The sequence below is a fragment of the Danio rerio genome, chromosome 11 (assembly GCF_052040795.2).
Source record: "Danio rerio strain M-AB ecotype USA chromosome 11, GRCz13ab, whole genome shotgun sequence".
Lineage (NCBI taxonomy): Eukaryota > Metazoa > Chordata > Actinopteri > Cypriniformes > Danionidae > Danio > Danio rerio.
In genome coordinates, this window is record NC_141031.1 from 412,414 (window position 1) to 440,349 (window position 27,936).

Here is a 27,936-nt window from a genome sequence, read left to right on the forward strand (position 1 = left end):
TGTTACCATAGCAACTGTAGAATCACCACAGCAGATAATTTACTGTAGTTGTTGTGTTACCATAGCAACTGTAAAATCACCCCAACAGATCAATTATTGTAGTTGAGGTGTTACCATAGCAACTGTAGAATCACCCCAACAGATCAATTACTGTAGTTGTTGTGTTACCATAGCAACTGTAGAATCACCACAACAGATCAATTACTGTAGTTGTTGTGTTACCATAGCAACTGTAGAATCACCTCAGCAGATTAATTCAAGCACATGTTTTAGTGTGGTTCTCAAACACTGCAGTATTTATTGTAGTAATTATTATTATTTCTGTTTTCATGTGGGTGAGCAAGACCTGAATCACCACATGGATAATCACTCTTCACAGCTTTAGTGATGTATTATAGCGGTATATATGTGGACACATATCAATATAGCAAACATTTAGTGACATTGTTGAACAATAACCCATCATTTTACATTACTGTGAGGGTTGGGTTTAGGGTTGGGGTAGGGGTAGATGTTAATTAAATTAAATGGATAATAAATAATATGAAAAGTTCTCTGTGTAATTACCGTTTTTTCACTCCTGTAAAGGGTTGGAGTAGGTTTAGAGTAATAAAATACAAGTAAATGGGTAATTTATTAAATAATATGAATAAAACTCTCTATAATTACTGTTTTTACATTGGGTTGGGATTAGGGTTGAGGTTGGGGTAGATGCTAATAAAGTACAATTAATAGATAACTTAATAAACAACATGAAAGTGCTCTGTATAATTAGTTTCTACTATGATAGTTGGGTTTAGGGTTGGGTGGTGTGTTTTATAGAATTCAATTCATGGACTAAATTCATAGATAATCGAAATAATTGTCATTAAGACGCAGTGGCGCAGTAGGTAGTGCTGTCGCCTCACAGCAAGAAGGTCACTGGTTCGAGCCTTGGCTGGGTCAGTTGGTGTTTCTGTGTGGAGTTTGCATGTTCTCCCTTCATTTGCATGGGTTTCCTCAGGTTGCTCCAGTTTCCCCCACAGTCCAAACACATGCGGTACAGGTGAATTGCGTAAGCTGAAATTGTCATTAGTGAATGAGTGTATGGGTGTGTCCCAGAGATGGGTTGCAGCTGAAAGGGCATCCGCTGAAAAGGTGTGCTGGATAAGTTGGCGGTTCATGCTGCTGTGGCGACCCCAGATTAATAAAGGGACTAGGCTGAAATGAATGAATGAATTAATTGTCATTAGCTGCAGCTGTATCTCTTCTAGCAATAATAAGTTCTAGCCCATCACTGACCTTTCCTCACAGCTGTTCGTCCATATTTCTCCTTAAGCAGCTACCACTTTGACCATCTGAACTTCTGCATTTCATTAAGTAAATATATTCCCTTGTTTGTTTGATGGGATGGGATGGTTTCTCCCACACCACACTGCATACGTCAGTGTGAGTTATTAAACACTGACAGTGAGTTAAGCTGTTCCTGCTGTATCTCGGTGAGACACCTACAGACTCTAACATCTCTCTCGTTTTTGATGAATAACTGGCTGGTAAATTGGCTTAACCTTCCTTTCTATTTATTTATTTTTTGGCCTAAAATGCACAAAAAATACCACACAACCAACCCAAACCACCCACACACAAAAAGAAAAGTCTCCACAAGGACACACTTAACTAGTGTGGAAACATTTGGTCCCCACAATGTAATACAATTACACACACACAGACACACATATTTCAAGTCAGCTTAAAAGTTCAACTCTATTAACCTGTATTAAATATTGTAAATACGGCACGGTGGCTCAATTTTTAGCACTGTGGCCTCACAGCAAGAAGGTCAATGGTTCGAGTTCTGGTTGGGTCAGTTGGTGTTTCTGTGTGGAGTTTGCATGTTCTCCTCGTGTTGGCGTGGGTTTCCTCCGGGTGCTCCGGTTTCCCCCACAGTCCAAACACATGCGCTATAGGGGAACTGATCAACTACACTGGCCGTAGTGTGTGAGTGTGTGTGTGAATGAGTGTGTTTAGGTGTTTCCTAGTACTGGGTTGCAGCTGGAAGGGCATCTGTTGTGTCAAATGTATGCTGGAATAGTTGACGGTTCATTCCGCTGTGGTCTAATAAATAAGGGATAAACAATGGAAAATGAATGAATGAATGTATAAACACTGTAGTGTAATTTAGTCTAACTACAGTAAACAGTGGTGTATTACACTTAGTATGCATTACTGTGTGATGAGTCTGGAGAGAGAGAGTGTGTTACCAGATGACCTGATTGCAGGAATGAGTTAACCAATGAAATCAGCTTGGCTTTAACTAGTTTGGGTGAAAAAGTAATGCTTTTAAACCCATGAAACACTCAAGCATCTCTGTTCGTGGTTTCAGTATAAAGCCTCTAAATTTGGTTTTCTAAATATAGTTTACACCCTTATTTTGCAGAGCAAATGACCAAATATGATGTATAAAACAGTATCAAAGCATGGACATTCGGTCTGTTAATTTTTCGATCATTAATTTTAAACAGTAAAATCAATGTGCGACAGAACATGGAAAGGCACTGACAAGTGTTAAACCACAGAACACTTGTAAGATGTGAATATTTATTACTGAATTAGACTGAAATGTTGATTGAAGCTTTGAGTAAGTTGACCACCAGTGCATTAGTAAGTCTGGGTTAATGAGTTCCAGATAAGCGTAGTTCACCCTCGCCTGCTCGCTGCACTTCTCTGTTCTCCTTCTTGTGGTTTTGGAGCGAGTGATGATGATGATGATGTGCTTCAGATTTCATTCTTCTGTGAGCTTTGTGTTTTTTCTGTTTGAACTGCACGGCAGGAATTTTTCTTTGGTGGTTTGGTGGAAGTAGTTTTAACTCCTCGGTGTGAGTCTGACTGAAATAATTCACCAGTGGATTATCTTTCACCTGAGGATAAGGAAAGAACCCAAAACACATGTGTTTAACTGACAGATGAAGTAAGAAAAAATGTAAGTGTAAATTAGATTTATTGTCCAGGTGCACAGACTCCTCAAGCGCTGGTGGGACTGTTGTGCTGCATGCCTCAAAAAACTGCTTATTTCATTTAATTAATTATGTATTTATCTATAAATGTATCTTGCATTTGACAGATTGAAAAAGTAATGTAAGCAAAAACAAATGAATAAATAAAAAATTAAATTAAAAAAATAAATAAAGGTGGTAAAAAAGGCATATAACTCTAAAAAGAAATTGAGAAATAAGCAAATTCAAAAATGTTTAAAAGAACAAAAATGTAAATAAACAATCTGAAAATAATAAATGAAGATTTATAAACAGTTGAAGAATTATTTGTATATTTTACCTGTATATTTTTCTGTTTAATGGAAATATTTTATTCAACACATTTCTATGGAATAAAGTCACTGTCATAAATGTTTCGTGCGTAAATAAAGTTCACACATCTTTAATTATAAAAACGTAAAGGAAAACGGAGCGAACTCGTAACTTTACAAGGGTACAATTCCAAAATCTGCGATTAGAACAGACACAGATACCACATTTTCTTTGTCTGTTTGTAAACGACTTTTAAACACGAAATACCAAAGACCTGATTACCAGCACGAATCAAACAGCGACACTCCACTGCCAAAATGACATCACTGCTGTCGCATGCGTTAATAAACAAGCGAGAGTCATCGATATTATGCTAACTTAGCTCACTATCCTCGGCCCATTCTTAATTTTGATTCTGTAAAAAGTCCAAGAAACACAATGAAAATGGACCTCATTAAGTCTCCACATTTATTACAGCTCATGATGGACATTCGTTAAAGAGGGAATAACAGAACTCTTACCGGAGATGGTGTGTGGGAGCTCGAGTGTCCTTCCGGGCTTCCTTTAGTCTGTGTCTGTTCTAATCGCAGATTTAGAAATTTGTACCCTCATAAAATTATACGAGAACATTCCGTTCTCCTTTACGTTTTTATAATTACAGATGCGTGAATTTTATTAACACACTAAATATTTATGACAGTGACTTTATTCTATACATTTCTAATCATATTAGTTTTAGTAACTCATTTCTGAGTCCAATAACTGATTTCTTTCCTCTTTGTCATGATGACAGTAAATAACATTAGTCTAGATATTCTTCAAGACACTTCTATACAGCTTAAAGTGACATGTAAAGGCTTCACTAGGGTAATTAGGGTAAAGTTAGGGTAATTAGGCAAGTCATTGTATAACAGTGGTTTGTTCTGGAGACAATCCAACACTAATATTGCTGAAGGGGCCCATAATATTGAGCTTAACATGGGTTAAAAAAAACTGCTTTTATTCTAGCCGAAATAAAACAAAATATACTTTCTTCAGAAGGAAAAATATTATCAGACATACTGTGAACATTTCTGGAATCTGTCAAACATCATTTGGGAAATATTTAAAAAAGAAAAATTCACAGGAGGGCAAATAATTCTGTATTCGACTGTTTATATATATATATATATATATATATATATATATATATATATATATATATATATATATATATATATATATATATATATATATATGTATTTAAATATATTCAAGTATAAGAAGTCATATTTTAGCTTATATTTTATATTTTGCAGGTTTAGTCACAAGTTTAGGCACAATATTTATCACAGTGTTTGTTAAGTATCTATTGAAATGGATATATAATCATGCACTCTTTTTATTCTAGTCTTTTATAACCACATTTGCAACTCATTAGGAAAAAACCGTCTTACGGTGTGCTGTGTTGTGTCAGAAATCAACAGTAGCTACAAATACACATGCTGTTTCACTAAAAATGACTGCGAAGGAAAACCTACGATAAATTAGATAAGATAAACAAAATCCTGTGATGAATGAAAACCAGGGAAAAAACACTCATGCAGACGTGTTTCTTCTCCTCGGCCTGTGTACTTGTGAAATGCTCCACGCTGGATTGAAGGTGATTTAGTTTGATTTGAAAAGAAAGCATTTAGTCATTTGTGGTGTTTCTGCAGGACTCTGCTTCATTTAAAGTGTTTTATAAAGCCAGATGAAGGGAACTGATGGTGATCTGCTGCGTTGATTCATTTATTGTATAACGATGGTTTGTTCTGTATATATACAGCTTAAAGTGACTAATAATATTGACCTTAAAATGGTGTTTAAAACATTAAAAACTGCTTTTATTCTAGCCGAAATAAAACAAATAAGTCTTTCTCCAGAAGAACAAACATTATCAGACATACTGTGAACATTTCCTCAATCTGTTCAACATCATTTGGGAAACATTTAAAAAAGAAAAAGAAATCAAAGGGGGGCGAATAATTCTGACTTCATCTGTGTATAGTCATTTACCATGAAATTAACAAAGACATGAACCCATTCATGTTAAAAATGTACACAGCGCTCGGCATAAATGAGTACATTGCCTTTAAAAAATACAATTGTTATCAATTTCTTGGTGAATATGAGCTCAAACAATTGCATTTTACACAAAACAGTTTTATAAAACATTCATTTTTTTAACACAAGTGTGTGGGCGGCGACGCATTTTTAGCATAAGCAAAATAATACATTTAAACAAGCTGTTAAAACAATGTTTACAACAAGTTCAACTAACTCTGATATGTTGTATGCTCTCCTTGATTTTTAAGAGCAGAACTGCTTCTGAGGACAGACACAGCAACATCTTTCCTTTGCTGAGGATGAACTCTTTCAGACACTGCATGGAGAACGACATTCATCTTGTCTTTTCAAAACTCCCTAAAAGTGCTCTGTTGGCTTAAGGTCTGGTCTGGGGACATGCGGACACTCAATCACATTTCCCCTGTTCCTCCAGTGACGTCAGGTTTAGGTTTTGGGTCATTATTTTGATGAAAGTGTGTCCGGTGGCCGAGGGCATGAGGTGATGGTTGCAGCTTCTCTATCAGTATTTCACACTACATCTGTGAGCTCACAGTGCTATGTAGGGTTGCCAGGTTTTTGCAACAAACTATGACAATATGCAATCAAAAGTACAGTATCTCAATAAAACCAAAATTCAAAATGACACAACTTCCATGTGCAAAGTTCATATTTTACATCACTGTATTACAACGAACACACGATGGCTGGTGATGCAAACACAAAAAACAAAAAATGTTTTGAGGAATAACGCTAGTAATGTTGTTAATAATGTTCAATTTCTTACACAGAGTTATTGAACTTGAATTATTGCATAAAAAGCTTTACGAAAACACCAACATTTGTAAAATGCACATGATAAACCTATGCAAATGTTTTGGCATTAAGAATAAATGTGCATTAACTACATTAGAAACTCATTTACTGAATGAACAGCAGCATGTGCTTCAGAAAACTCATGTCACTTTGTTTTACCAGATCAAGTGATGACAAAAAATGGGTGTGATGGGATTATATTTGTCGGCAGTTTATCAGGTAGTGATGATGTTGTTCTCTTTGACTCATTGGATGGAAACGCTGCTTTATTCACAAACGTTTCATATGATATTACAGTTTGCACATGTGTCATACCAAACACCAGCCTGATCTCACGAGGAAACATTAGTATTTAACGTTTTGTCAGTTTAGTGGCTAATTCGTACGAATTCGTTTGAGTTCAGTCGTACGAAAATGTAAGATTTTAAAAAGAAGCCGTGGCACCTAACCTCAACCGTCATTGGGTGATGAGCAAATCTTACTAAATTGTACGAATGAGATCGTACGAATTCATACGAATTAGCCACTAAATCAAAAAGTTACGAATTGCTGTGAGATTGTGTTGCAAAAACCATACCTTGCAGGCCCTCGACCCAAACATTAGCAATAAAGCACTTAGTTTTAAGCAAGTGCATGTGCAGACGTCTTTCCATATAACAGTAGATTTGGAAATATTTCAACCCATGTGTCAAAAAATATGCATTTTTTTTAATGGCAAAAGTAAATCCCATATACAGTCGAAGTCGAGAGGGGTCTGGATGCAGACCTGGTGCAGTGCAATCTGACCTGCATCCAATGCTTTTTAATGGGCTCACCTAACCCCACCCCTAACCCCTCAAAGTGACGTCACCCACTCCATTGAGTGCATTGTGTCTGACATTGCATCGGTGAGTGATGCACTCTCAGCTTGCATCATGAAGGCTGCATCCAGATTCTACTGTTGAAGTGAGAATTATTTGCCCCTGTTTTTTCTTCTGTTTTAAATATTTCCCAGATGATGTTGAGCAGATTGAGGAAATGTTAACAGTATGTCTGATAATATTTTTTCTTCTGGAGAAAGTCTTATTTGTTTTTTTTTCGGCTAGAATAAAAGCAGTTATTAATTTTTTAAACACCATTTTAAGGTCAAAATTATTCTTTAAGCTGTATTTTTTTTTCGATAGTCTACAGAACAAACCATCATTATACAATATCTTGCCTAATTACCCTAACCTGCCTAGTTACCCTAATTACCCTAGTGAAGCCTTTAAATGTCACTTTAAGCTGTATAGAAGTGTCTTGAAGAATATCTAGTCTAATATTATTTACTATCATCATGACAAAGAGAAAATAAATCAGTTATTAGAGATGAGTTATTAACACTATATTATGATTAGAAATGTGTTGGAGAAATCTGCTCTGTTAAACAGAAATTGGGGGAAAGCAATTCTGACTATAACTATACATTTAAGGTCAAAATTAAGCATGCAACTGGCAAATTCTGACTTAAAGGTACTTTTATTCAATGAGCAAGTTTTGTTTTGTTTTTTACTGGAAATTTTATTTACATTTGAACAAAAACTTTACATCTGAATTTTCCAAGGGTATGAATAATTTTGGGCTTGACTATGCTGTGCCTGTGTTGTTCTATGAAATATATTTTTAAAAATTGAAAATACCATTCACATTTTTAACCCAGAAATATTTCTAAATATAATTTAGGGTGAAGAAAATACATTTTAATTACAATTATTTTAAATTACATGATTGTAAAATGTATTTTTAAATTAAGTTTTATATATATATATATATATATATATATATATATATATATATAATATTCTTGTCATTTTTTTTGTATATTTTGAAAATATTTCAATAAATATGGCCACACTTTACAAAACGTTTTCATTAGTTAATGTTACTTAACAGTGTGAGCAGTACTTGAACAGGATTTATTAATATAGTTCAGCATTTACTGATGCATTATTGGCATCCAAATTCATGCTTGTCCACATCAATTAATGCACTGAGTGAACATAAACTAACATAACTATCATGAACATATGCTGTAATAAATGTACTGTTTGTTGTTTGCTCATGTTAGTAAACCCATAAACTAATATCATCTTATTGAGAGTTATTGTAAGGTGTTAGCAAATATATATTTGACCATATGGGAATGTGTGTTTATTCTGATTATCCAGCCATTCTCCTGAGCAATTGTGTGAGCGAATGACCTTCAGCAGCTAGAACAGATGATGACAGGGCAGGAAGGTTAACGTCTGTGATGAGTAAAGGTGTTTTTAGTGTGTGATTCAGTGCATTGGCTGCGTCCCCTGATGCTAATGACTGATCTGTGTGAAACCCCACGGTGAGAGTTTTCTCCAGGGCCAAAGCTTTACTCATTCAGCCGAAGTGACTCACCTAAACAGATCACACACTGGTGTGAAGCGTGCGTGCGTGCGTGTGTGTGTCGCTGCGTGCTTTCTCCAGGTGCCTCCGTGGGTGAAAAGGTGAAAGTCCTGAGGCTGTGAGATGCAGCATGATTCACTGTTGATGGAGGACACAGGGACTGAGGGCTGTTTGGTGGATATTAAATGCACCTGGATGCACATGTGGGCACAAACAAGAAATAAAAATACATTAAGATTGTCTGAGTGTGCTTGAGTGAGAACACTGCAAAAAAATGTGTCTGTCTCAGAGTTTTGTCTTGTTTTTAGTCCAAACAAAAATGAAGGAGCATATCTAGACGGGTAAAAAAACAATATAGTCTTGTTTTCAGAAATAATGAGTCAAATGAAGTGTGGGTTGTTCCTTAAAACAAGCAAAATAGTCTGCAAATTGTGTAAGCAATATAATCTTATTTCAAATCAAAAACAATATTATTCTGCATAACCCACTGAGCTTTAATAAAATGTAAATGACCACGATTATTAGTTCAATTATTAGTTCAACGCCATATAAACTGTTTTAATGAATCAGTTAATGATTAGCAAATCTCATCATGCTCTGGACTTTCCTATCGAGGAAACAGTGTTTAACTCATTAGGTGGTTATTAATGAAGATCTCGGTTCCTAATGAGGCATACATTAATTAATGCATTTAATTCATTAGTGTGCCCGTATTTTACAATACCCTTTCTGTCAAAGCTCTGTAATTCAGGGCTGGAATAACTGATCGACTGTAGTAATTAGTAACAGTAATGCTAAAACCTGTCTAAGAGCTCCATGCACTGTTGATATCGAAAGCGTCTTGTCTTGTCTGGTATTAATCTAGTGGGAATGCCAATGTGTATTGTCATGTACATGCATGCAGGTGAATGTCTGAATATTACTGAGGTTCGTCCTAACTCATACAAACACACACTCTAATGCAGAGCTGTTGTAACCCAGTGTTTGGTTTCATACAGACAAAGACAACCATTTGGATAAATTAAAAAAGTGTATTTAAATTTAATTGAAAAAAAAAAAATTACCCAATGATGTGTTTGACCATATTTGGATTTTGACAGTCGAAAAAAAAAAAAGGAGTTATAAAAAACTTTATGTTATATGCCCAATTCATGACTAGATTTGTAAGACAAAAGGTTCTACAATAGCTGAACATCCTCTTCCTCCTGTAAACATGATTACATCTCATTGAATTTCAGCATCAGTGTTGTTTAGATTATACAGTTGAAATCAGAATTATTAACCCCTCTTATTTCTTTATTAAATATTTCCCAAATGATGTTGGACAGATTCAGGAAATGTTCACGGTGTGTCTGATAATATTTTTTCTCCTGGAGAAAGTCTTATTTGTTTTATTTCGGCTAGAATTAAAGCAGTTTTTAATTTTTTAAACACCATTTTAGGATCAAAGTTATTAGTCACTTTAAGCTTTATATTTTTAATAGTCTACAGAACAAACCATCATTATACAATAACTTGCCTAATTACTGCCTACCCTAATTAACCTAGTGAAGCCTTTAAATATCACTTTAGGCTGTATAGAAGTGTCTTGAAGAATATCTAGTCTAATATTATTTACTATCAGGGGGCTAATAATTCTGACTACAACTGTAAAAGTGTAGAAGTGTTTATGCAAATTTAAAACAATTGTTTGGCCTCAAAATGCTTGAATTATTCACAGTTGTCAGGATGAAATATTGTAACTAAACTTTTTTCTGTAACAGAACAATGACATGCCTACAGCATATATACAGTCATGTAAAATAAGACAATCTACTGTATTTCATGATTGTCTATATCAAAACATTAAAATAATAATAAAAACAGCATCGATGTCAGGTAAAATGTAAAAACAAATAAATAAATACAAAAACACAAGTTAAGTGTGAGATAAAACATTAGATGTACATCATTACATGACCTCTCACACTGTGTCATTATTTATTGAACAGAAATAAAGCAAGATAGAAAAGCCATGAGTGATAAACGAATGATTCAGATCCTGCAGATGCACTTTTAGCAGGAGCGATTAAAGTCCTGAGTTTCTCTCAGATCATTCTGGAGGAGTTTTGGACTTTCTGCATTTCAGTCAGGATGAGCTCTGCACTTGAACAGCTCGATGTTTGGTGTCTTCTTCTTCTTCTGTTGTGTTGTAGATTTGCTGCGGTGTTTGGGATCATCGTCTTGTTCAGGACTCAGCTTTGGCTCAGCTTTAGCTGTGGGACACACTGAGCTTACTAACTTATTTCTGTTAAAGCTACAGTTGAAGTCAATATAATAATAATAATAAGTTTAATTCTTTTACAAATATTTCACAAAAAGAATTTTTGTCAACACATTTTTAAACATAATAGATTTAATAACTAATTTATTTTGTTTAAAAAAATTAACTAAAAGACTAGGTTCATTAGGCAAGTCAGGGGTTAGACAACCAGATTATTTTTTCTTGTAATATTAATAATATTGACTTAAATAACATATTTTACTCCTGCCAAACTAAAATAGATAATACTTCAATAATACAGTTGAAGACAGAATTATTCGCCCCCTTCAAATGTTTTTCTTCTTTTTAAAATATTTTCTAAATGATGTTTAACAGAGCAAGGAAATGTTCACAGTGTGTCTGATAATATTTTTTCTTCTGGAGAAAGTCTTATTTGTTTTATTTCAGCTAGAATAAAAGCAGTTTTAAATTTTTTAAACACCATTTTAGGGACAAAATTATTAGCCCTTATTTATTTTAGCCCTTAGGCTATATTTATTTCTCAATAGTCTACAGAACAAACTATTATATTTAGAAATCTGTTGAAAAAAATCTGCTCTCTGTTAAACAGAAATTAAGGAAAAAATAAATAAGTAGTCTAATAATTCAGAGGGGCTAATAATTCTGACTTCAACTGTATAAGACAAAAAATACGAAGTAACAGTAAATAATAAGACAACAATATGATCAGATATACCAACGCAATAATTTTTGATTTAGTGGTTAATTCGTATGAATACGAACAATCTAATTAGTACAATTTTGGTACCCCCAATGACGGTCGGGTTTAGAGGTGGGGTTAGGTGCCACGCCTCCTTTTTTAAATCATACAATTTCATACGACCAAACTTATTTGCCATATTATATTATTATATTTTATTATATTATATTATTAGCCAACTTATTAGCCAACTTATTAGCTTATTAGCCAACTTGTTAGGAATTAGCCACTAAACTGGCAAAACGTAAAATGCTTACATTTTCTCGTGAGATCAGGCTGGATATACTGTGAAAATGTCTTTGGTCTGTTTGCATCACTTGAGAAATATTTGGAAATATTTATACAGGATTTTACCTTGACTTCAACTGTACACAGTATAATGCTGTTGGTCTCAGGTTTTATTTCCCAAATTTTAAGACCTGCCAAAAATCTGATCATTTTTATGTCCTGATATGGAAAATCAGACATGGGTTGTTGGGTGTGCTAACTTTTTCACATGACTGTAGTTTTGTGCTGTTCTCATTCTCCATCAGTACAGAGATGAATGCAGCTCTGGAACAGCACTCACAGTATTGGAGTGTGTTATTTCAGCAGGTCAGCCTGTTCTCTCTCACCTTACTCAAGCTCAATGACGAGTTTCTGCTCATCATCGCTGCTGCTGTTACCGTCCTCCAGTTCCAGATAACTGCTGCTGCTGCCCAAATAAAGCTGCTTCGACTCTGTTGAGCTGCTGTGTGTGACTGGAGCACACATTTGATGCGTCTGTGCTTCTTGAACTGTCATTTGAGACCTGGATCCATCACTGGATGGTGGAGTAACGCTCGCATTGTCCGTCTCAGTGTTTGAAACAGCGCAGTTGTTTTGGAGAACTGATGCAGATGTGCTGCTGGTTTTGTGAACTTGAGTGCGCTTTGAGTAAATCCAGTAGCTCATGGCTCCTCTTGCCTGCGTCTCCTTTTGAAATTCACTCTGCGTGGTGTTCGCTAATGCTGAACGTCTGCATGTTTGATTGGAACGTTTTGCCGTGTTTAATGAGGACATGTCCCGTTGGTCAGTCTCTGGGGAAGGGCTGTTCCCCAAATATTCACCCATGTCGTCTGTCCTGCTGCTGTTTTCACATTTACTTCGACAGTTTGGTGGAGTTATGTCTGTGCAGAAAGATGTTTCTGGATTGAGTTTTTCATGATGAAGTGATTGTGAAAAGTTAAAGGACACTTCCTGGGAGAACTGAGGATTCGCTCGAGTAGATGTCTGATGTTTCCCACGGGATATCGCCTGATCCTGTTGTCATAAGATACAATAATTAGTGCATGCTTGTACAATACATTATTCTCTCCAGAGGTGCCTGGGTTCAGTTTTGCAGTAATTTATTAACTAAAAATATCAACCAATTAAATATTAGGTGCTCTACACTGCAAAATGATTCTCTTACTTTGAGTTTTTGTCTTATTTGTAGTCCAAATGTTTTTTAAAAATCTTAAATCAAGAAACATTTTCTAGACAAGCAAAAATATTGACGAGTTTTAAAGAAATGATATGCAAAAATTAAGTGAATTTTTCATTAAAAAGGAAAATAATCTGCCAACGAGGAAGTGAAATCATGTTGTTTTTCCTTATTTTGCTTCCCCTTTGGCATTTCCCAAAATAATGAACTCCATATCTAATACTTTCTACATCATCATCATCATCATCATCATCATCACTGATGTTTCTCCAGAAAGTGAACAAACTGATTGGTTTTGAACTCCAGATGTTGCCGCTTTCAAGAGTTCACACTTATCTGATGATTGATTATAAAGCGTGTTCATCATGCTGTCCCGGGAGAGAGCCCTGAGCTCATAAGATCCTCAAGCCTGAGGTTCCCTCCCATTTGCAGGGCGAGAGGGGAGTTTGAGCTCAGGTAGATGTGGAGAACTCCGCTGCTGTAGTAGCTAATGAACAGATAGTGATCGCTCTTAAGAGATAACTACTGACTAGCAGCATGTCTATGGTGCTGGATTAGTCAGTTACTTAAGCTGCATGTTTTTGGATGGTGGGAGGAAACCGGGGAACCCGGGAAAACCCACGTGAGCACGGGGAGAACGTCTAAACTCCACACAGAAATGTCGGCTGGGTTGGTAAGGACTAGAACCAGAGACATTCTTGCTGTGAGGCAACAGTGCTAACCATTGGCCCACCGTGCCACCCATCTAGGAAAGGAGGAGAAGTAGGGGTGGAGGGGGATTCTTCAAAATGAAGATGGCTGTGATATGGAGCTCAGGGTATTTATAGTGGCTTAGGAATCGTCTGATTGGTGAATTATAAATTGGATGATGCAGGACCGGCCGCAAGCAATGGTGATCCTCTCGACATTAGTTTATAAATAAACGTCCTGTATGATGTGTGTTCTCAGTGAGTGCTTTGTTTCTTTTCTCTCACCTTTCTTTTGTCTTGTTTGTAAGTGTCTCCAGAGCTTCGGCATGTGTTGTTTCCATCAGTCATCTCCATGGTTGATCTTTTCCCCTCTTCATCTCCATCTTCCCGTATTTTGGCTCCTGATTCCCTTCTATCTGTCCTTGAGTCCCTCTGAAACCTCAGGTTTTTCCTAACACCATCTTCCCCAGATTCTGAAGCAAAACATGAGCTGAATTAATAAATGCTCTATTATTTTTGAGTCTGAGTATAAAAAATATACCCCTAACCCTATATATATATATATATATATAAATTTTTAAATACTATAATATATATAGTATATTATACTATATTATATTATACTATATATATTACTATTACTATATACTATAATATATATTTTTTAAATACTATAATATATATAGTAAATATATATATATATATATATATATAAATAAGAATATATAATATATAATAATATATAATAATGTACATATTCAGGAAATGTTCATAGAATGTCTGATAATATTTTTCTTCTAAAGAAATTCTTATTTGTTTTATTTCAGCTAGAATAAAAGCAGTTATAAATTTTTTAAACACCATTTTAAGGTCAATATTATTAGCCCCTTTAAGCTAAAATTTTTTCTTATAGTCTACAGAACAAACCATCATTATACAATAACTTGCCTAATTACCCTAACCTGCCTAGTAACCAAAATTACCCTAGTGAAGCCTTTAAATGTCACTTTAGGCTGTATAGAAGTGTCTTGAAGAATATCTTGTCTAATATTATTTACTGTCATCATGACAAAGAGAAAATAAATCAGTTATTAGAGATGAGTTATTAACACTGTTATGATTAGAAATGTGTTGAAGAATCTGCTCTCCGTTAAACAGAAATTAGGGAAAAAATAAACGGGGAAAATAATTCAGGTGAGCTAATTATTCTGACTTCAACTGTATATAGTAATAATATATATATTTCAGTCTGAGATGTCTCATTTACAGGCATTTCTTGATTGAATCCAGGAAACATCACTGTTAATACAACAGCGCAGGGTGGAGTTTATGTAATTTCTTTGCTCAATAATACAACAATGTTGACCTTCAGACCACAGAATGATCTGTTAATATAATATTAATATTAATATGATAGTAAGTCAGTTTTATACGCTCATGAAATAAGTAAACACAAAACCAGCTGTTTTTATCAGCATTTCTTTATAAGCTTCAGGTTTATGCCAACTAAAAACGTCCTTATCCCCGTTTAAACTGGCAACAGGATTCTCTTTCAAACAAAACATTAAACTGATTTTCTACAGCCAGAAATCTTATGTAATTGATGTGCATTTTCTTGCCGTTCAGCCTCCTGGACCGTATGCCTCATTGCAAAGTGAATATCAGCCAAATGATAAAAAAAAAAACATGACAGTTTCACATTGCATATCAAGACACACCGATCAGCATATGCTACTAAATATCATGATGGTGGAGATATACAAATGATTGTCTTGATGAGAAAAAAAGGGGTGCGATTCTCTGGGGTGGATCTGGTTTGGCTGAACTCTTGCGCACGCCTCTGCGCAGCATTGCTCAGAAAAGGAGCTGCGTTTGGCTCTCAGATTGCTTGTCATCTGTCTGGAACGAAGACAAGCGCAAAATCTCCATTCACTCTTTGCGTCTTAGTTCTGTGGGTCTCTAAAGGGACCATCTACCAGCTTCAGCGCCCGTCTACACACCTCAACATGTCTTAACCCATGTGTGGTCTTTGATTTCTGCATATTCCGATTATCCTACAGGTCTAACATGAAACTAAACCTCTGAAATAAAGCAGTTGCAAAACTGAAACAACCTCATCTTCATCACAAACCCTGTGAATTTTCCCTGATCAGTGTGGAGCATTTCATCAATGTTGAATCAGTGGGTAACACTCATTTCTGACTAAAGGAAGGAGTATATTGTCCAGTTCTTAAAGTAACTGCATTGGTGTAAATGTTTTAACTATTACTACATTTCAGAAAAAGCTTTCCTTGCATGTTTGGTTTTGTCTCTTGTCCAAATATCCTGCAATTCTTGAAATTTAGCCTGTTTTAGGGAAAAACGCGCTTAATTTTGACATTATTTCTGAAAATGTTTCTTGAATTGAGAATTTTGAGATATTTGCACTAGAAACAAGACAAAAAAAATCCAAGTAAGAAAAGCATTTTGAAGAGTTCACCCTCAGCTGATGATTGATTATAAAGCGCGTTTGGCATGCTGTGCTGGAAAAGAGCTCAGAGCTTATAAGATCCTCGAGTCCGGGGCTCCCTCCCATTTGCAAGGCCAGAGGGGAGTTTGAGCTCAGGTAGATCTCGAGAACTCTCCTGCTGTTTGGAGCTAGTGTGCAATTAGGGATTGCTTTGAAGAGATAAATACTTACAAGGAGCATGTCTATGGTGCCCATTTGGATTAATTAATTAACTTAAGCTGCATGTCTTTGGATGGTGGCAGGATACTAGGGAACCCGGGGGAAACCCACGTGAGGACGGGGAGAACGTGTCCTTACACAGAAACGACTGGCTTGGTAAGGACTAGAACCAGTGACGTTCTTGCTGTAACAGTGCTACAGTGCTAACCACTGGGCCACCGTGCCACCCATCTAGGAAAGGAGGAGGAGTAGGGGTGGAGGGGGGATTCTTCAAAATGAACTGAGAACTGAGGGTATTTATGGAGACTTAGAAATCGTCTGATTGGTGAATTATAAATTGAATAATGCAGGCTGGCCCTGACCAATCATGAGCAAGTGATCCTCTCGAAATTAGTTTATAAATAAACTTAAAACTATTTGTGTGTGTGTGTGTGTGTGTGTGTGTGTGTGTGTGTGTGTGTGTGTTTTGCAGTGTAAAAATGGTTTTATGGATGACCATTTAAAAAAAAGGTTGGCCCATAATCCAGCAGGCACAGGATGTCAACATGATGTCAGATTGATATCATACTCCAACATCACATTGTTTGCAAAATCGTGTTGACTTCAGAACCCAACATCAGGCCGAACTCAGTGTCCAACATCCAACCTGAAATCAACCAAATATCAACGTCTAATGATGTTACAGCTTGACGTTGTGTTGACGTTACCACTATGACGTCTATCAGATGTTGGATTTCAGTTGCCAAACCTGACGAATAAATGTCGGTATTTGACGTCAATATGACGTTTAAGGTTTTGGCTGGATGTTGGATTTTGGTAACTTTCCAACACAACCTAAAATCCACCAAATGTCATTTGACATCGTTATTGGATGTCAAAGTAATGTTGTCCTTAGACGCTGGCTAGACATTGAATTTTGTTCACCTGACATCACAATCTAAATCTAACCTGATAATATGTCATGGTGTTGTGTGCCAGCTGGGAAGACAACCCTAAATGTGTTCAGCTTTCATGAAAATATAGTTATTTTTTTAAATATTGGTCTTTTTTTAAGTCATCAAACTTCAAAAAGTCCTCAATTCATCAATCACTACATGGTTTTTTTCTGTTGTTAAAATGATCTCGGGTCATTTCCAGCCTGTATAAGTCAACAGAAGAGTTAACACATACAGTAGTGGCACCAACGTTCACTTCAGCTCAAAGCGTTTGCAGGTGCATTTTCCAGATTTTTTTCAGACACATGTTTGTTTTTGTGATTTATAAGGACTCTACATAGGTGTATTGTATTTTATTCTGTAAAGATTGCTAATTATGTGGTCCTAGCCCTCAATCCGACACTCAAGGGGAACCTATGGAGAACTCTGAATGTGAAAAGACCTCTAAGCAGGATCTTAAACAGTTTTAAATGACCAAGACACAAGGCATATCCCCATAAACTGCCTCAGTGCTTTAATACCTACAGTCTCAGATATAAAGGTACAGCTGAAGTCAGAATTATTAGCCCCCCTTTGATTTTTAATTTCTTTTAAAAATATTTCCCAAATGATGTTTAACAGAGCAAGGAAATGTTCACAGTATGTCTGATAATATTTTTTCTTCTGGAAAAAAATCATACTTGTTTTATTTCGGCAACAATAAAAGCAGTTTTTAATTTTTTAAAAGCCATTTTAAGGACAAAATTATTAGCCCCTTTAAGCTGTATTTTTTCCTGATTGTCTACAGAACAAACCATCGTTATACAATAACTTGCCTAATTACCCTAACCTGCCTAGTAACCAAAATTAGCCTAGTGAAGCCTTTAAATGTCACTTTAAGCTGAATAGAAGTGTCTTGAAGAATATCTAGTCTAAAATTATTTACTGTCATCAAGGAAAAGATAAAATAAATCAGTTATTAGAGATGAGTTATTAAAACTATTATTTTTAGAAATGTGTTGAAGAAATCTGCTCTCTGTTAAACAGAAATTGGGGAAAAAAATAAACAGGGGTGCTAATAATTTAGGGGGGCTAATAATTCTGACCTTGTTAGAAGGTACACATTTTTACTTGAAGGGTTCATATTGGTACCTCAAAAAGTATCTACAAATTTTAAGAGGAACACTTTTGTACTTTTTAGCTCCTAATATGTACTCTTGAGGTATTAATATGGATCTTTAGGTACACATTTTTTACTCTTGAATAGGTACCACCCCAGTGACAGCTTGCATACCTTTATTTCTGAGAGTGTACACTGTCACTGGGCGATACCTTTTAAAAATGTGCATTTTTGTTCCAAACAGGTGTTTAAATGTATATATTAAAACCAAAGGGGCGAGGCAGTGGCGCAGTAGGTAGTGCTGTCGCCTCACAGCAAGAAGGTCGCTGGGTTGAGCCTCGGCTCAGTTGGGGTTTCTTTGTGGAGTTTGCATGTTCTCCCAGCGTTCGCATGGGTTTCCTCCTGGTGCTCCGGTTTCCCCCACAGTCCAAACACATGCGCTACAGGTGAATTGGGTAGGCTAAATTGTCCGTAGTGTATGAGTGTGTGTGTGTGGATGTTTCCCAGAGATGGGTTGCGGCTGGAGGGGCATCCTCTGCGTAAAAACTTGCTGGATAAGTTGGCGGTTCATTCCGCTGTGGCGACCCTGGATTAATAAAGGGACTAAGCTGACAAGAAAATGAATGAATGAATTAATACCTAATAAAAAGTAAAAATGTGTACATCACTGTACCTTAAAAGTATACCCTAAATATATTACTGTCCACTTGTATGGTACAAAAGTGTATCTCCTGAAAAGTGACCGATATTGTTCCTTTATTTCTGATTGTGTAGGTCATACCCAGGTCATACAAATTTGTCCTCATAAATCACATAAACAAGCACACACACACACACACACACACACACATATATATGAAGCTGTCATAAAGAGATGCAAGCTTTGTTTAATCTACACCCTCTGATCAACCCTTGACCTGCTTCATCTTTATTATTCCGGCTCATTTGGATGGGCTGTAAGCTAATGATCTTCTGAGAGCAGCATTTCCATCGTCAAACCTGCGCGAATCAATGTTTCCCTCTAACAAGTGACCCTGATAAGAGAAACATCAGGTCGGTGCAGGATTATGGGGGAATCACAAAGGTTTGGACAGGAAGACGCCGCAGAGAATGTGATGACAACTTAATGAGATTCACCTTAGATTCACCCTCTCATGCTCCAATCTCGCTGATCCTCCTGAATGCAAAACAGATTCTGCTCATGGAGCGGTTCTGCTGCAAATCTTCAGCCAGCGAGACGGAGCAGTTCTACACTTTATTCACACAATAATGCTGTTTAATAGTGTAGCATCCCAATCAGAGATGTCTGATTTACAAGCATGTCTTGATTTCGTCCAGGAAAAGTCACTGTTAATGTGACAGCGCTGGGTGGGGTTGATGGGATTTCTTTGCTCATTAGTACAGAAATCTTTGACCTTGGCATGTTCTTTCATGGAAGCATAGCCCTTATTTAAAGCAGGGGTGTCAAATTCAAATCCTGGAGGGCCGCAGTCTGCTTCAACATACCGATCTGTATGAGAGCCGAAAGCACTCAGTTAGTTTGATCAGGTGTGTTTAATTAGAGTTGGAACTATGTGCAGAGCTGCAGCCCTCCACAAACTGACTTTGAGGCCTGTGATTTAAAGGGATAGTTCACCAAAAAAAAATAACATGTATTTTTTATTACTATTTTTTTATAGACTATTTAATCTCCCTCATGTGTTTACAAAACTTTATGAGTTTCATTCTACTGATAAACAAAAAAGAAGATAGTTTGAGGAAAGCTGAAAACCTGTCACCATCGACTTATATAGTAGGAAAAACAGTATGGAAGTCAATGGTTACAGGTTTACAACATTTTTCAAAATATCTTCTATTGTGTTCAAAAGAAGAAAGAGACTCATGAAGGTTTGAAACAAGTAAAGAGAGTAAATGATGCTGGAGTTTTAATTTTTGTGTGAACTTTAACTTTAATATTTACACTACAGTTTATGACTGTGCCTGGATGTTTTCTATATGCACTTATGAATTATTAATGTTTATTTTTGCAAGTGACTAAATGTGGCAAAATCTAAAAAAGAATTATGGCGCAGTAGGTAGTGCTGTCGCCGGGTTTGTTGGCGTTTCTGTGTGGAGTTTGCATGTTCTCCCTGTGTTTGCATGGGTTTCCTCCGGGTGCTCCGGTTTCCCCCACAGTCCAAACACATGCGGTACAGGTAAATTATGGGCTAAATTGTTGGTAGTGTATGAGTGTGTATCCCAGAAATGGGTTGCAGCTGGAAGGGCATTCGCTGCGTAAAAACATGTGCTGGATGGGTTGGTGGTTCATTCCGCTGTGGCGACCCCGGATTAATAAAGGGACTAAGCCGACAAAAAAATGAATGAATGAATAAACGTACAGTGCTGTACATTACATTGGACTCCTGTACAAAGGCCAAATAGGAACATTTCAGGAGAATGTTGTTGTTGTTGTTGTATCAGATCATTTATGCAAATCATATATTATTTGCATATGGGTATTTCATTGCTTCCCCTAGCATGGGGTGCATAAAGTCTGCATTGTCATAAAGCCTTGTCTGGTTCGAGAGACTGTAAGTTTTGATCTCCTGTCACCATCTTGTGGAGAGACAGTGTTATGGCACCTTTATGACAACAGGTGCTTTGGCATCTTCCTCAGTACATTGGTCAGTTCTCCAAACGTCTTCTTCACACCTTTTTTCTTGTCAAAGCTTTACATATATACAAACTATTTATTTAGCTTTAACTATACAGCATATCTATAAAACTAACATATTTGAACACATTTTAACACATATGTTTTCTTACATATATACTTTATCAGCCACTGAAATTACAAATATGAACATATTTGTTTAAAATATTTAGCTATGAGTGTATATATACATACATACATACATAACCCTGCTGATCCTACACCACCCATCCCGCTCTGAGCTAGTATCGAACTTATGACTTTCTGCATGGGAGTCGGTTGCTCTACCAAGGAGGCTAAAGACCATGGCCTCTGGCAATTGTCACTAGAGCATCTTAAGAGGTAAGAGAAGCAAGGTTTACCTGCACAGCACTTACTAGCTGGCCTCCGTTACACATACATACATGCATAGCTAATGTATTTTAACATATTTATACATATTTGTAATTCCAGTGGCTGAAAAAACATGCACACAATGAAGTATCCATGTTTGCAATATTCATTTTTCTTCAGCTTAGTCCCTTTATTAATCTGGGATCGCCACAGCAGAATGAACCACCAACTATTCCAGCATATGTTTTACACAGCGGATGCCCTTCCAGCTGCAACTCATCACTGGGAAACTTCCACTCATACACTACAGCCAGTTTATTTCATCAGTTCCCCTATAGCGCATGTGTTTGGACTGTGGGGGAAACCGGAGCACCCGGATGAAACCTACATAAACATGGGGAGAACATGCAAACTCCGCACGGAAACGCCAGCTGACGCAGCCGAGACTCAAACCAGCAATCTTCTTGCTGTGAGGCGATCGTGCTACCCACTGCGCCACCCATGTTTGCAATATTTTTAAAAAATGTATGTTGCATTGATGACAATTTCTATATATGCGGAATCCAAATATAAACGTACATGTTATCTGAATATATTAGCACATATTTGATTTGTATGTGGGAACATTAAAGAGCTACATAAAAAGACTGAAGTGTGACCCACCTGTAGACACCTCCAGATGGGCGTGCTGTGTGTGGACATCTCGCTTACTTCTGTCTCCATTAACAGTGTTACGGCTAGATGTCCTGTCTGGCGTCGGGCAGGATGATTTCACATCACTATAAGTGTGATTTCCAAAATCACCGGGAGCAAAGTCGTGCTGGGAATCCTGCTGAGCAGCTGTTTGTTCAGGACACAACGTTTCAGTCACCTTATCTGTGTCACAAGCCTTTATTTCTCTCGTGTCTAAGCTAGTCTTGCTGTCTCTGGGCTGTTCTGGCATCTCTTTTGTCGTCTTTTTCTCACAAACACAAGTTGCGAGGTGTGTAGTTGTGTTTGTGTGAACGCTCTCTGACATGAAGTGACCTGTTTCCTTTAGCTCACTCGTGTTTATAGTTGGAATGTGATTTGATTCCACTTGTTGATCTCTGGTTGCCTCTGTGAATGTTTGATCCTCAGTAGTGCTTACTGTGTTTTTGTTGTGAACACAGTTTTGTGGTTCCTTGTCGTATTTTCTTATAGAACAACTGCTCTCCACTGATTTAGGCTCAGTCAGAGTGTCTCCATCCACTAGTTTGTGACTTGACTCAACCTCAAGACTTCCAGAGTTCATCAGCTCTGGTAACTCCAGCGGTTGTGTTGTGTTTTTACGATAGTCCGCTGAGGCCGAGATGTGAAACTTTGTCTGTGGATGCGACCAAGATGAGACACACTGAGGCATGGTGGTAACATCATTTTGAGAGGTGTCTGCTTTGTTTGCTGAACACCTGAAAGTGCTATTTATTTGCGTCTCACCAATATTGATGAGTTCCTGCGGCACATCTTTGCTGTACGCCTCCTGCAACAGTGTCGTCTGCGCTGAAGACATGGCTTCAATATGAGGCTCGATCAGTGCTAACTGTTCATCAGAAATGAGCTGCATGACAATCTGGAGGTCAGCCGTGCGCACATAGAACGTGTTCTGAGCCTGAGCCGAGCCATTCAGCAGCATCACTTTTCCTTCAGACTGAAGCTCTTCTGAGTCACTCGTGGGGATATTAGATGCCATGCTGTTCTGAGGACTCTCACACACTGTGGATGCGATGTTGTCTGTACAAGCATTGGGTTCTCCTGATTCAATAACAGAGAATGAAGGATGATTCTGTACTGTAGTTACCGGAGAATATACTGTTGGTCCAGAGCAGTAACTCATTGTTGACATGGTTGGTGTGGTGAAGCGAGAGCTCTCCAATGTTTTAGCAGGCTGATATACTGCAGCAGTTGACTGATTCTCCTCCTCACCTCGGTTATTCTGCAACAAAGACACTTGATGCTGCACCAATGGAGGCGGCATAGCGGAAACAAGTGAAGCTGATGTGTTCGTGGTGGACTGAATCTCTGACATGACTTTGGATAGAGTGTCTGTTTGATTCAGCCCCTTGGAGGCTGCCACGCACATTGCCTCCTGTTGACTCTGGTGAAATCCTGCGTGCTGTTTTGAGGATAGTTCAGGCTGCTCTGTAGTTTGGTGACTTTCTGCGGTTGAGCAATGTGCTGAAGTGGAGCCAGAACACGACGCTGACACTCCATCTGCGGGACAAGGAATCTTCAGCTGGTACATGGGAGGAAAGCTGGTCTTGGCTTCAGGCACAGTAGGGCTGCTGAGTGAACCAGACGGGGTGCCAGATGCCCCGCTCATACTCACCAAACAAGAAGCACCACCACTAAGGGAATTATTCTCCAGGAACTGACTTGTCTGTATGAAGTTGCTCTGAGAGTGGACATTCTGCATGTTGACACTGTGTACAGTGATGGAGCCGCTCTCTGCACAACTTGACAAGAATGACTGGCTCATTAACGTACACAGATTTCCAGTATCTTTAGGATCTGAAACACTGAGCGTTTGAACATCATTCCCAGTGCGCTGTTTCTTCCGCTCTGATGGGACATGGCAGACGGTGTGTTGTGTTAATTGTATATCTTCCACGCTTGATCCCTTCACGTTATCATGTTCAAAGCCAGTATGTGAGACTTTAAGCTCATTTGGCAAGGTCAACATTGATCCATTATGTCTCTGGATGTCCAGACTCTCTGTCGGTTCAGTGCTTGACGCAGTCTTCCTCGCCTTTAGTGCACAGTCTTTCGGAGTATTGTAGAGTTTCCTAAATGTGCCTCCTTTGTAGGTGTGCCACTTTGTGTAGTCGAACTTCTGTGCTTTCTTCCTGTAGGTTGCTTTCACACATGACTCCGTTGCGACATCGGTGCTGTCTCCGTCTGAGCTCAGGCTGCTCATGCTGCCTCTTTCTGCCTCGGCACTATACAGGCAATCCACTGCCACCTGTCTGACTAGTGAGCGGTGTGTTGCTGCCCTCTGATTTGATGGCCGTATTGGGTAAACATGGCCTGCACTGCATCGTCTGCTGAGATTTAGACTCACTGCTCCATCGGCAGCTGGTTTGCTTCCCATAGAGAAGGGTAGAGAGCTGCTGCGTGTTAATGGTGCGTGCTCCAGACTGGCGGACAGTTGTGTGGGCAAAGACCTGTGAACGGCTTGACCTCCTCGGTCTGGATTTTGGGAGCTCAAGACGTGCTTGCAGTTCCTTATCTCAAAATGAAAGGAGTCTTTATACGTGTAGGGCACCGGAAGATCAATGCTTCCTTGCTTTGACAATATTGTCTTTCTTGGTCGCACGTTTTCCAGTAGCTTATTGTCCACCAACACACTATTCTCATATATAAGTTTTGAAATGCGCTCCTCCAGCTTCTGCTTCTCCTGAACGGACACCTTGCTTTTTGGGTCTTCGGAGGTCATCTCTGGGGGGATTTGGGAGGCAGCTGGTTCTTGCTGTGCCATTGGGGTTTCTGTCAGCGATTCTGTACTGGGATCGTGCAGGCTTGCTCCAGGACTGCTGGTTGAATGATGCTCGCTGCTGTCGCTGAAACCAGAGTCTGTACTGTCATGGCTTTGTGCTTTGCAATGGCTAGATAGGAATGGAAAGGATGGTTTGGAAAATAAAGCCTCCTGCCTCTGTAGAGGCATGCGGTTTAAAGATAGCGGTGTGCATCCATCCACAGTCAGTGCGCTTGTCTGCTGGATAGCATTTGCATTCGTTAGTTTGATAGCATCAACGGAAAACTCCGCAGTTTTTCTCAATGACTTTACCTTGTCTTGAAGTGCTGGCGTTGTGCTGATTCCGACCATGGCAGCATTCTGTAATGCCCATTCTATGCCAGACATCATCCTAGTCTCTGCAGGGTCTGTCTGACTTGGTGTAGTTATTGAATCTGTAGGAAAAACTTCTTTGGCTTTCCTCGCACCGGCTTGATCCACACAGTTCGTCTCTAAGGATGGACTTAAACAGTTGTCCTTCGAGCTCTCCATGCTCTCCTGACTGCTGAAGGTGCCTTTTTCAGACTCGCTGGAATGACGGGCATGAGCCTGGGTGCGCTTGTGTTTGTAAAGATTGCTCTGTGTCTTGAAAGAAATGCCACAGGTCGTGCAGGGATACGGTCGCTCTCCTGTGTGGCAGCGAAGATGTTTCTCCAGCACGCTGGGCTTCAGGCAGTCCTTCCCGCAATGTGGGCAAACATGCTTCCCAAGAGACTTAGGTCTGCCCGCGGACGCTGGAGCCACTAGTCTTTGTTGCTGCAAAGCAGCCGTGCTGGCAATATGCAATGTCAATGAGGGCAAAGTCGAGTTGCTACACATCCGGGGCAGGAACAGTGGTACAACCGTTGCGTCCTGCAAGGCTCCAGGTTGGGCCTGAGGGTATGGCTGCAGGCCAGAAGCAGGAACGTTCTGGACATACATAGTGGTGAGACGGGCCTGAACATGCGCCTCTTCCTCTCTCTGTGCAGACTCTGAACACTGAGGCTCGGTAGCTCGCACAAAGCTCTGCTTTCTAGTTGCCATGGTAACACAACCCTTGTGATGCTGGGAGACGGAGCTCGCTAATTACCTAAAAAAAGAAACAGTTTTATTATTTTTCTTCATTCGACCTGAACTCCCCTGGATCAGAGCATTCAAACCCTTATTTGATTTAAAATGCAGGAAGCTAAAGAAGACAAGCTTTTTTCCATAATATAGCAAATCACCATCTTTTTAGAGGTTAGAGTGACTGCAATCGTGTCAGTACATCTGATGAAAATGCCATATCAAGAGAAAGAAATGTTGGTCAACATGCAGATGATTTATTTTTAAAATGTGTAGTCGTGTGTCAAAATGTGTAAACTCTTGCGCAAACATTTGTTTAATTGACTCTGGAAATGTAAACAAAGTGCTGAGGATTCATCAATAGGAATATTTAACCAAATAGAAATCTCTTTTTAATTCAAGCACATTGTCAGTATTTGCATATTGCAAAAGCACCAGAGGAGTTTGAGCAGAAAACAGTGGCGGCGATGACTCACTTCTAGAAAAATGATACCATCAAAGACCTCCTGCCTCGACTGGATTGTTTCGCATTTATGAAAATGCACTTGTTCAACAAAATCAGCTTTTAAATCTGTATTTATATGCATAAAAACATGTGTGGAAGAACTTAGTCTGTGAGGAATTTCAGCCATGAGAGTGGAGAAAGACTGCCCTGTTAACTGAACACAAGCTAGGAAGTTTGCAGAAAGTTCTTGCATTTGCTAATGTGTCACCTGTTTCATCTGTCTGTCCTTATTTTCTAACAATATGACCGTTCTTTAAAGCTGACTCTACTGATACGCAGTGCATTACAGACAAGTGCAAATCTACACCACTATGATAAAACATTTCAGATCATTTTGAAGCAAGCTGAAAGTCAAAAATAGCACACCCTAATGTTACCTTATATCTTCAGTTTCTAGCAGATTTATCAACTGCTCATCTATCTGTCTAGTTTAATCTCTTTATACGGGCTCTTCTTTGTGCGTATATTCCGATCAAGTTCTTCAAACGACATGCAGAAGATCAGTAGGATAGCACAATAATGGCTCACTTACCAGAGACTGGATCTCAAAGGTCACACTGCCGTGGCTAAAAGTCACCCAATTACCTCCAAACAAGTCCAAAATCCACCTTGATGTGAAATGCCAAGAGAACATGTGACCGTGGCACTCTCTCTCTCACCACAAAGGCCCTCGGTTCCTCTTCCCTCTTTAGTTTTCTTACAGCCGCTTCTGCTGCTGATGGAGGAAATACAAACGTCATTCATGCAAATGTGACTGGATGACGGCGACAATGTCAAAAAGTAGATGAGAGAGTGAAAGAGGAAGAGAGGAGTGACAGAGAAAATCATTTAAAAACAAAGTTCGGCGTGCTAGCACTGAAGGAACCCAAACCTGAGAGAAGATCAAGCTGCAAAATGGAGATCCAGAGAAAAAGACTAAGGGAGATGGACACAGATAGGAGAGCAAGTGGAGGGAGGGAGAGAGAGAGAAAGTGAGACAGAACTACAGAGTGCAGCACACGACACAACTGAATTAAACTGCAAAACAAAAGAGGAAGTGATGTGAACATGCAGAGCCACCTCAAGCAGATAGTTTCACCCTCAAACACACACACTTGTACAGCTATCTTGATGGGGACTTGCTCTCCTCTTACCCCGTCCCTCACAGGAAGCAACATGCATTTGAACATGATACTTCATTCTGTGTTATCTATGAGCAGTTTTCTTCAAGCGTACCAAACAATTTCCCCACAATGATCAGAATTCACTAGTATTGCTACACTTGTGGATATTTGGTCCCCACAACATCAGGAATACAAGGTAAACACACACTACGCTCACTGCATGGGCTGCACCTGACTTCTGTTTCTGGCTTTTCTCACTCCTTCAGTCGTCCACACACCCACACGCAGAGGAA

At 38.4% G+C, this 27,936-nt stretch overlaps 2 protein-coding genes across 10 annotated transcripts in view; both read right to left on the reverse strand.

Moving 5' to 3' along the window:
• The window catches only part of poc1a (POC1 centriolar protein A), a 521,349-nt gene that overhangs the window by 166,883 nt on the left and 326,530 nt on the right, over positions 1-27,936 (reverse strand). The gene's annotated exons all lie outside the window — the stretch shown is intronic.
• Positions 275-27,785, reverse strand: znf831 (zinc finger protein 831). Of its 9 annotated transcripts, none has more exons than XR_015501720.1 (6): positions 27,073-27,211; positions 22,126-26,060; positions 14,021-14,208; positions 12,217-12,883; positions 8,592-8,770; positions 275-2,897 (listed from the first exon to the last, which is right to left on the reverse strand). XR_015501720.1 is itself a non-coding variant. In XM_087271749.1 (6 exons), the coding sequence occupies exons 3-5, from the start codon at positions 26,012-26,014 to the stop codon at positions 12,218-12,220; spliced, it is 4,743 nt and encodes a 1,580-aa protein (XP_087127875.1). In that variant the 5' UTR covers positions 26,015-26,060; positions 27,073-27,252; positions 27,412-27,457; the 3' UTR covers positions 9,591-10,823; position 12,217. The 9 variants fall into 9 exon arrangements, 7 of the variants coding, with proteins under 7 accessions (XP_087127877.1, XP_087127875.1, XP_087127874.1 ...); XM_087271749.1 differs by lacking the exons at positions 275-2,897; positions 8,592-8,770 and adding exons at positions 9,591-10,823; positions 27,412-27,457 and having other exon boundaries at positions 27,073-27,252; XM_087271748.1 differs by lacking the exons at positions 275-2,897; positions 8,592-8,770 and adding exons at positions 9,591-10,823; positions 27,412-27,457 and having other exon boundaries at positions 27,073-27,255.

Coding starts and splice junctions, on each gene's coding strand:
- znf831 (XM_087271751.1), bottom strand. CDS start 26,014: ATGGCAACTAGAAAGCAGAGCTTTGTGCGAGCTACCGAGCCTCAGTGT. Junction 14,209..22,125: donor CCATCTGGAGGTGTCTACAG/GTGGGTCACACT, acceptor GTTTTGCTTCAG/AATCTGGGGAAGATGGTGTT. Junction 12,884..14,020: donor ACAAACAAGACAAAAGAAAG/GTGAGAGAAAAG, acceptor TTATGACAACAG/GATCAGGCGATATCCCGTGG.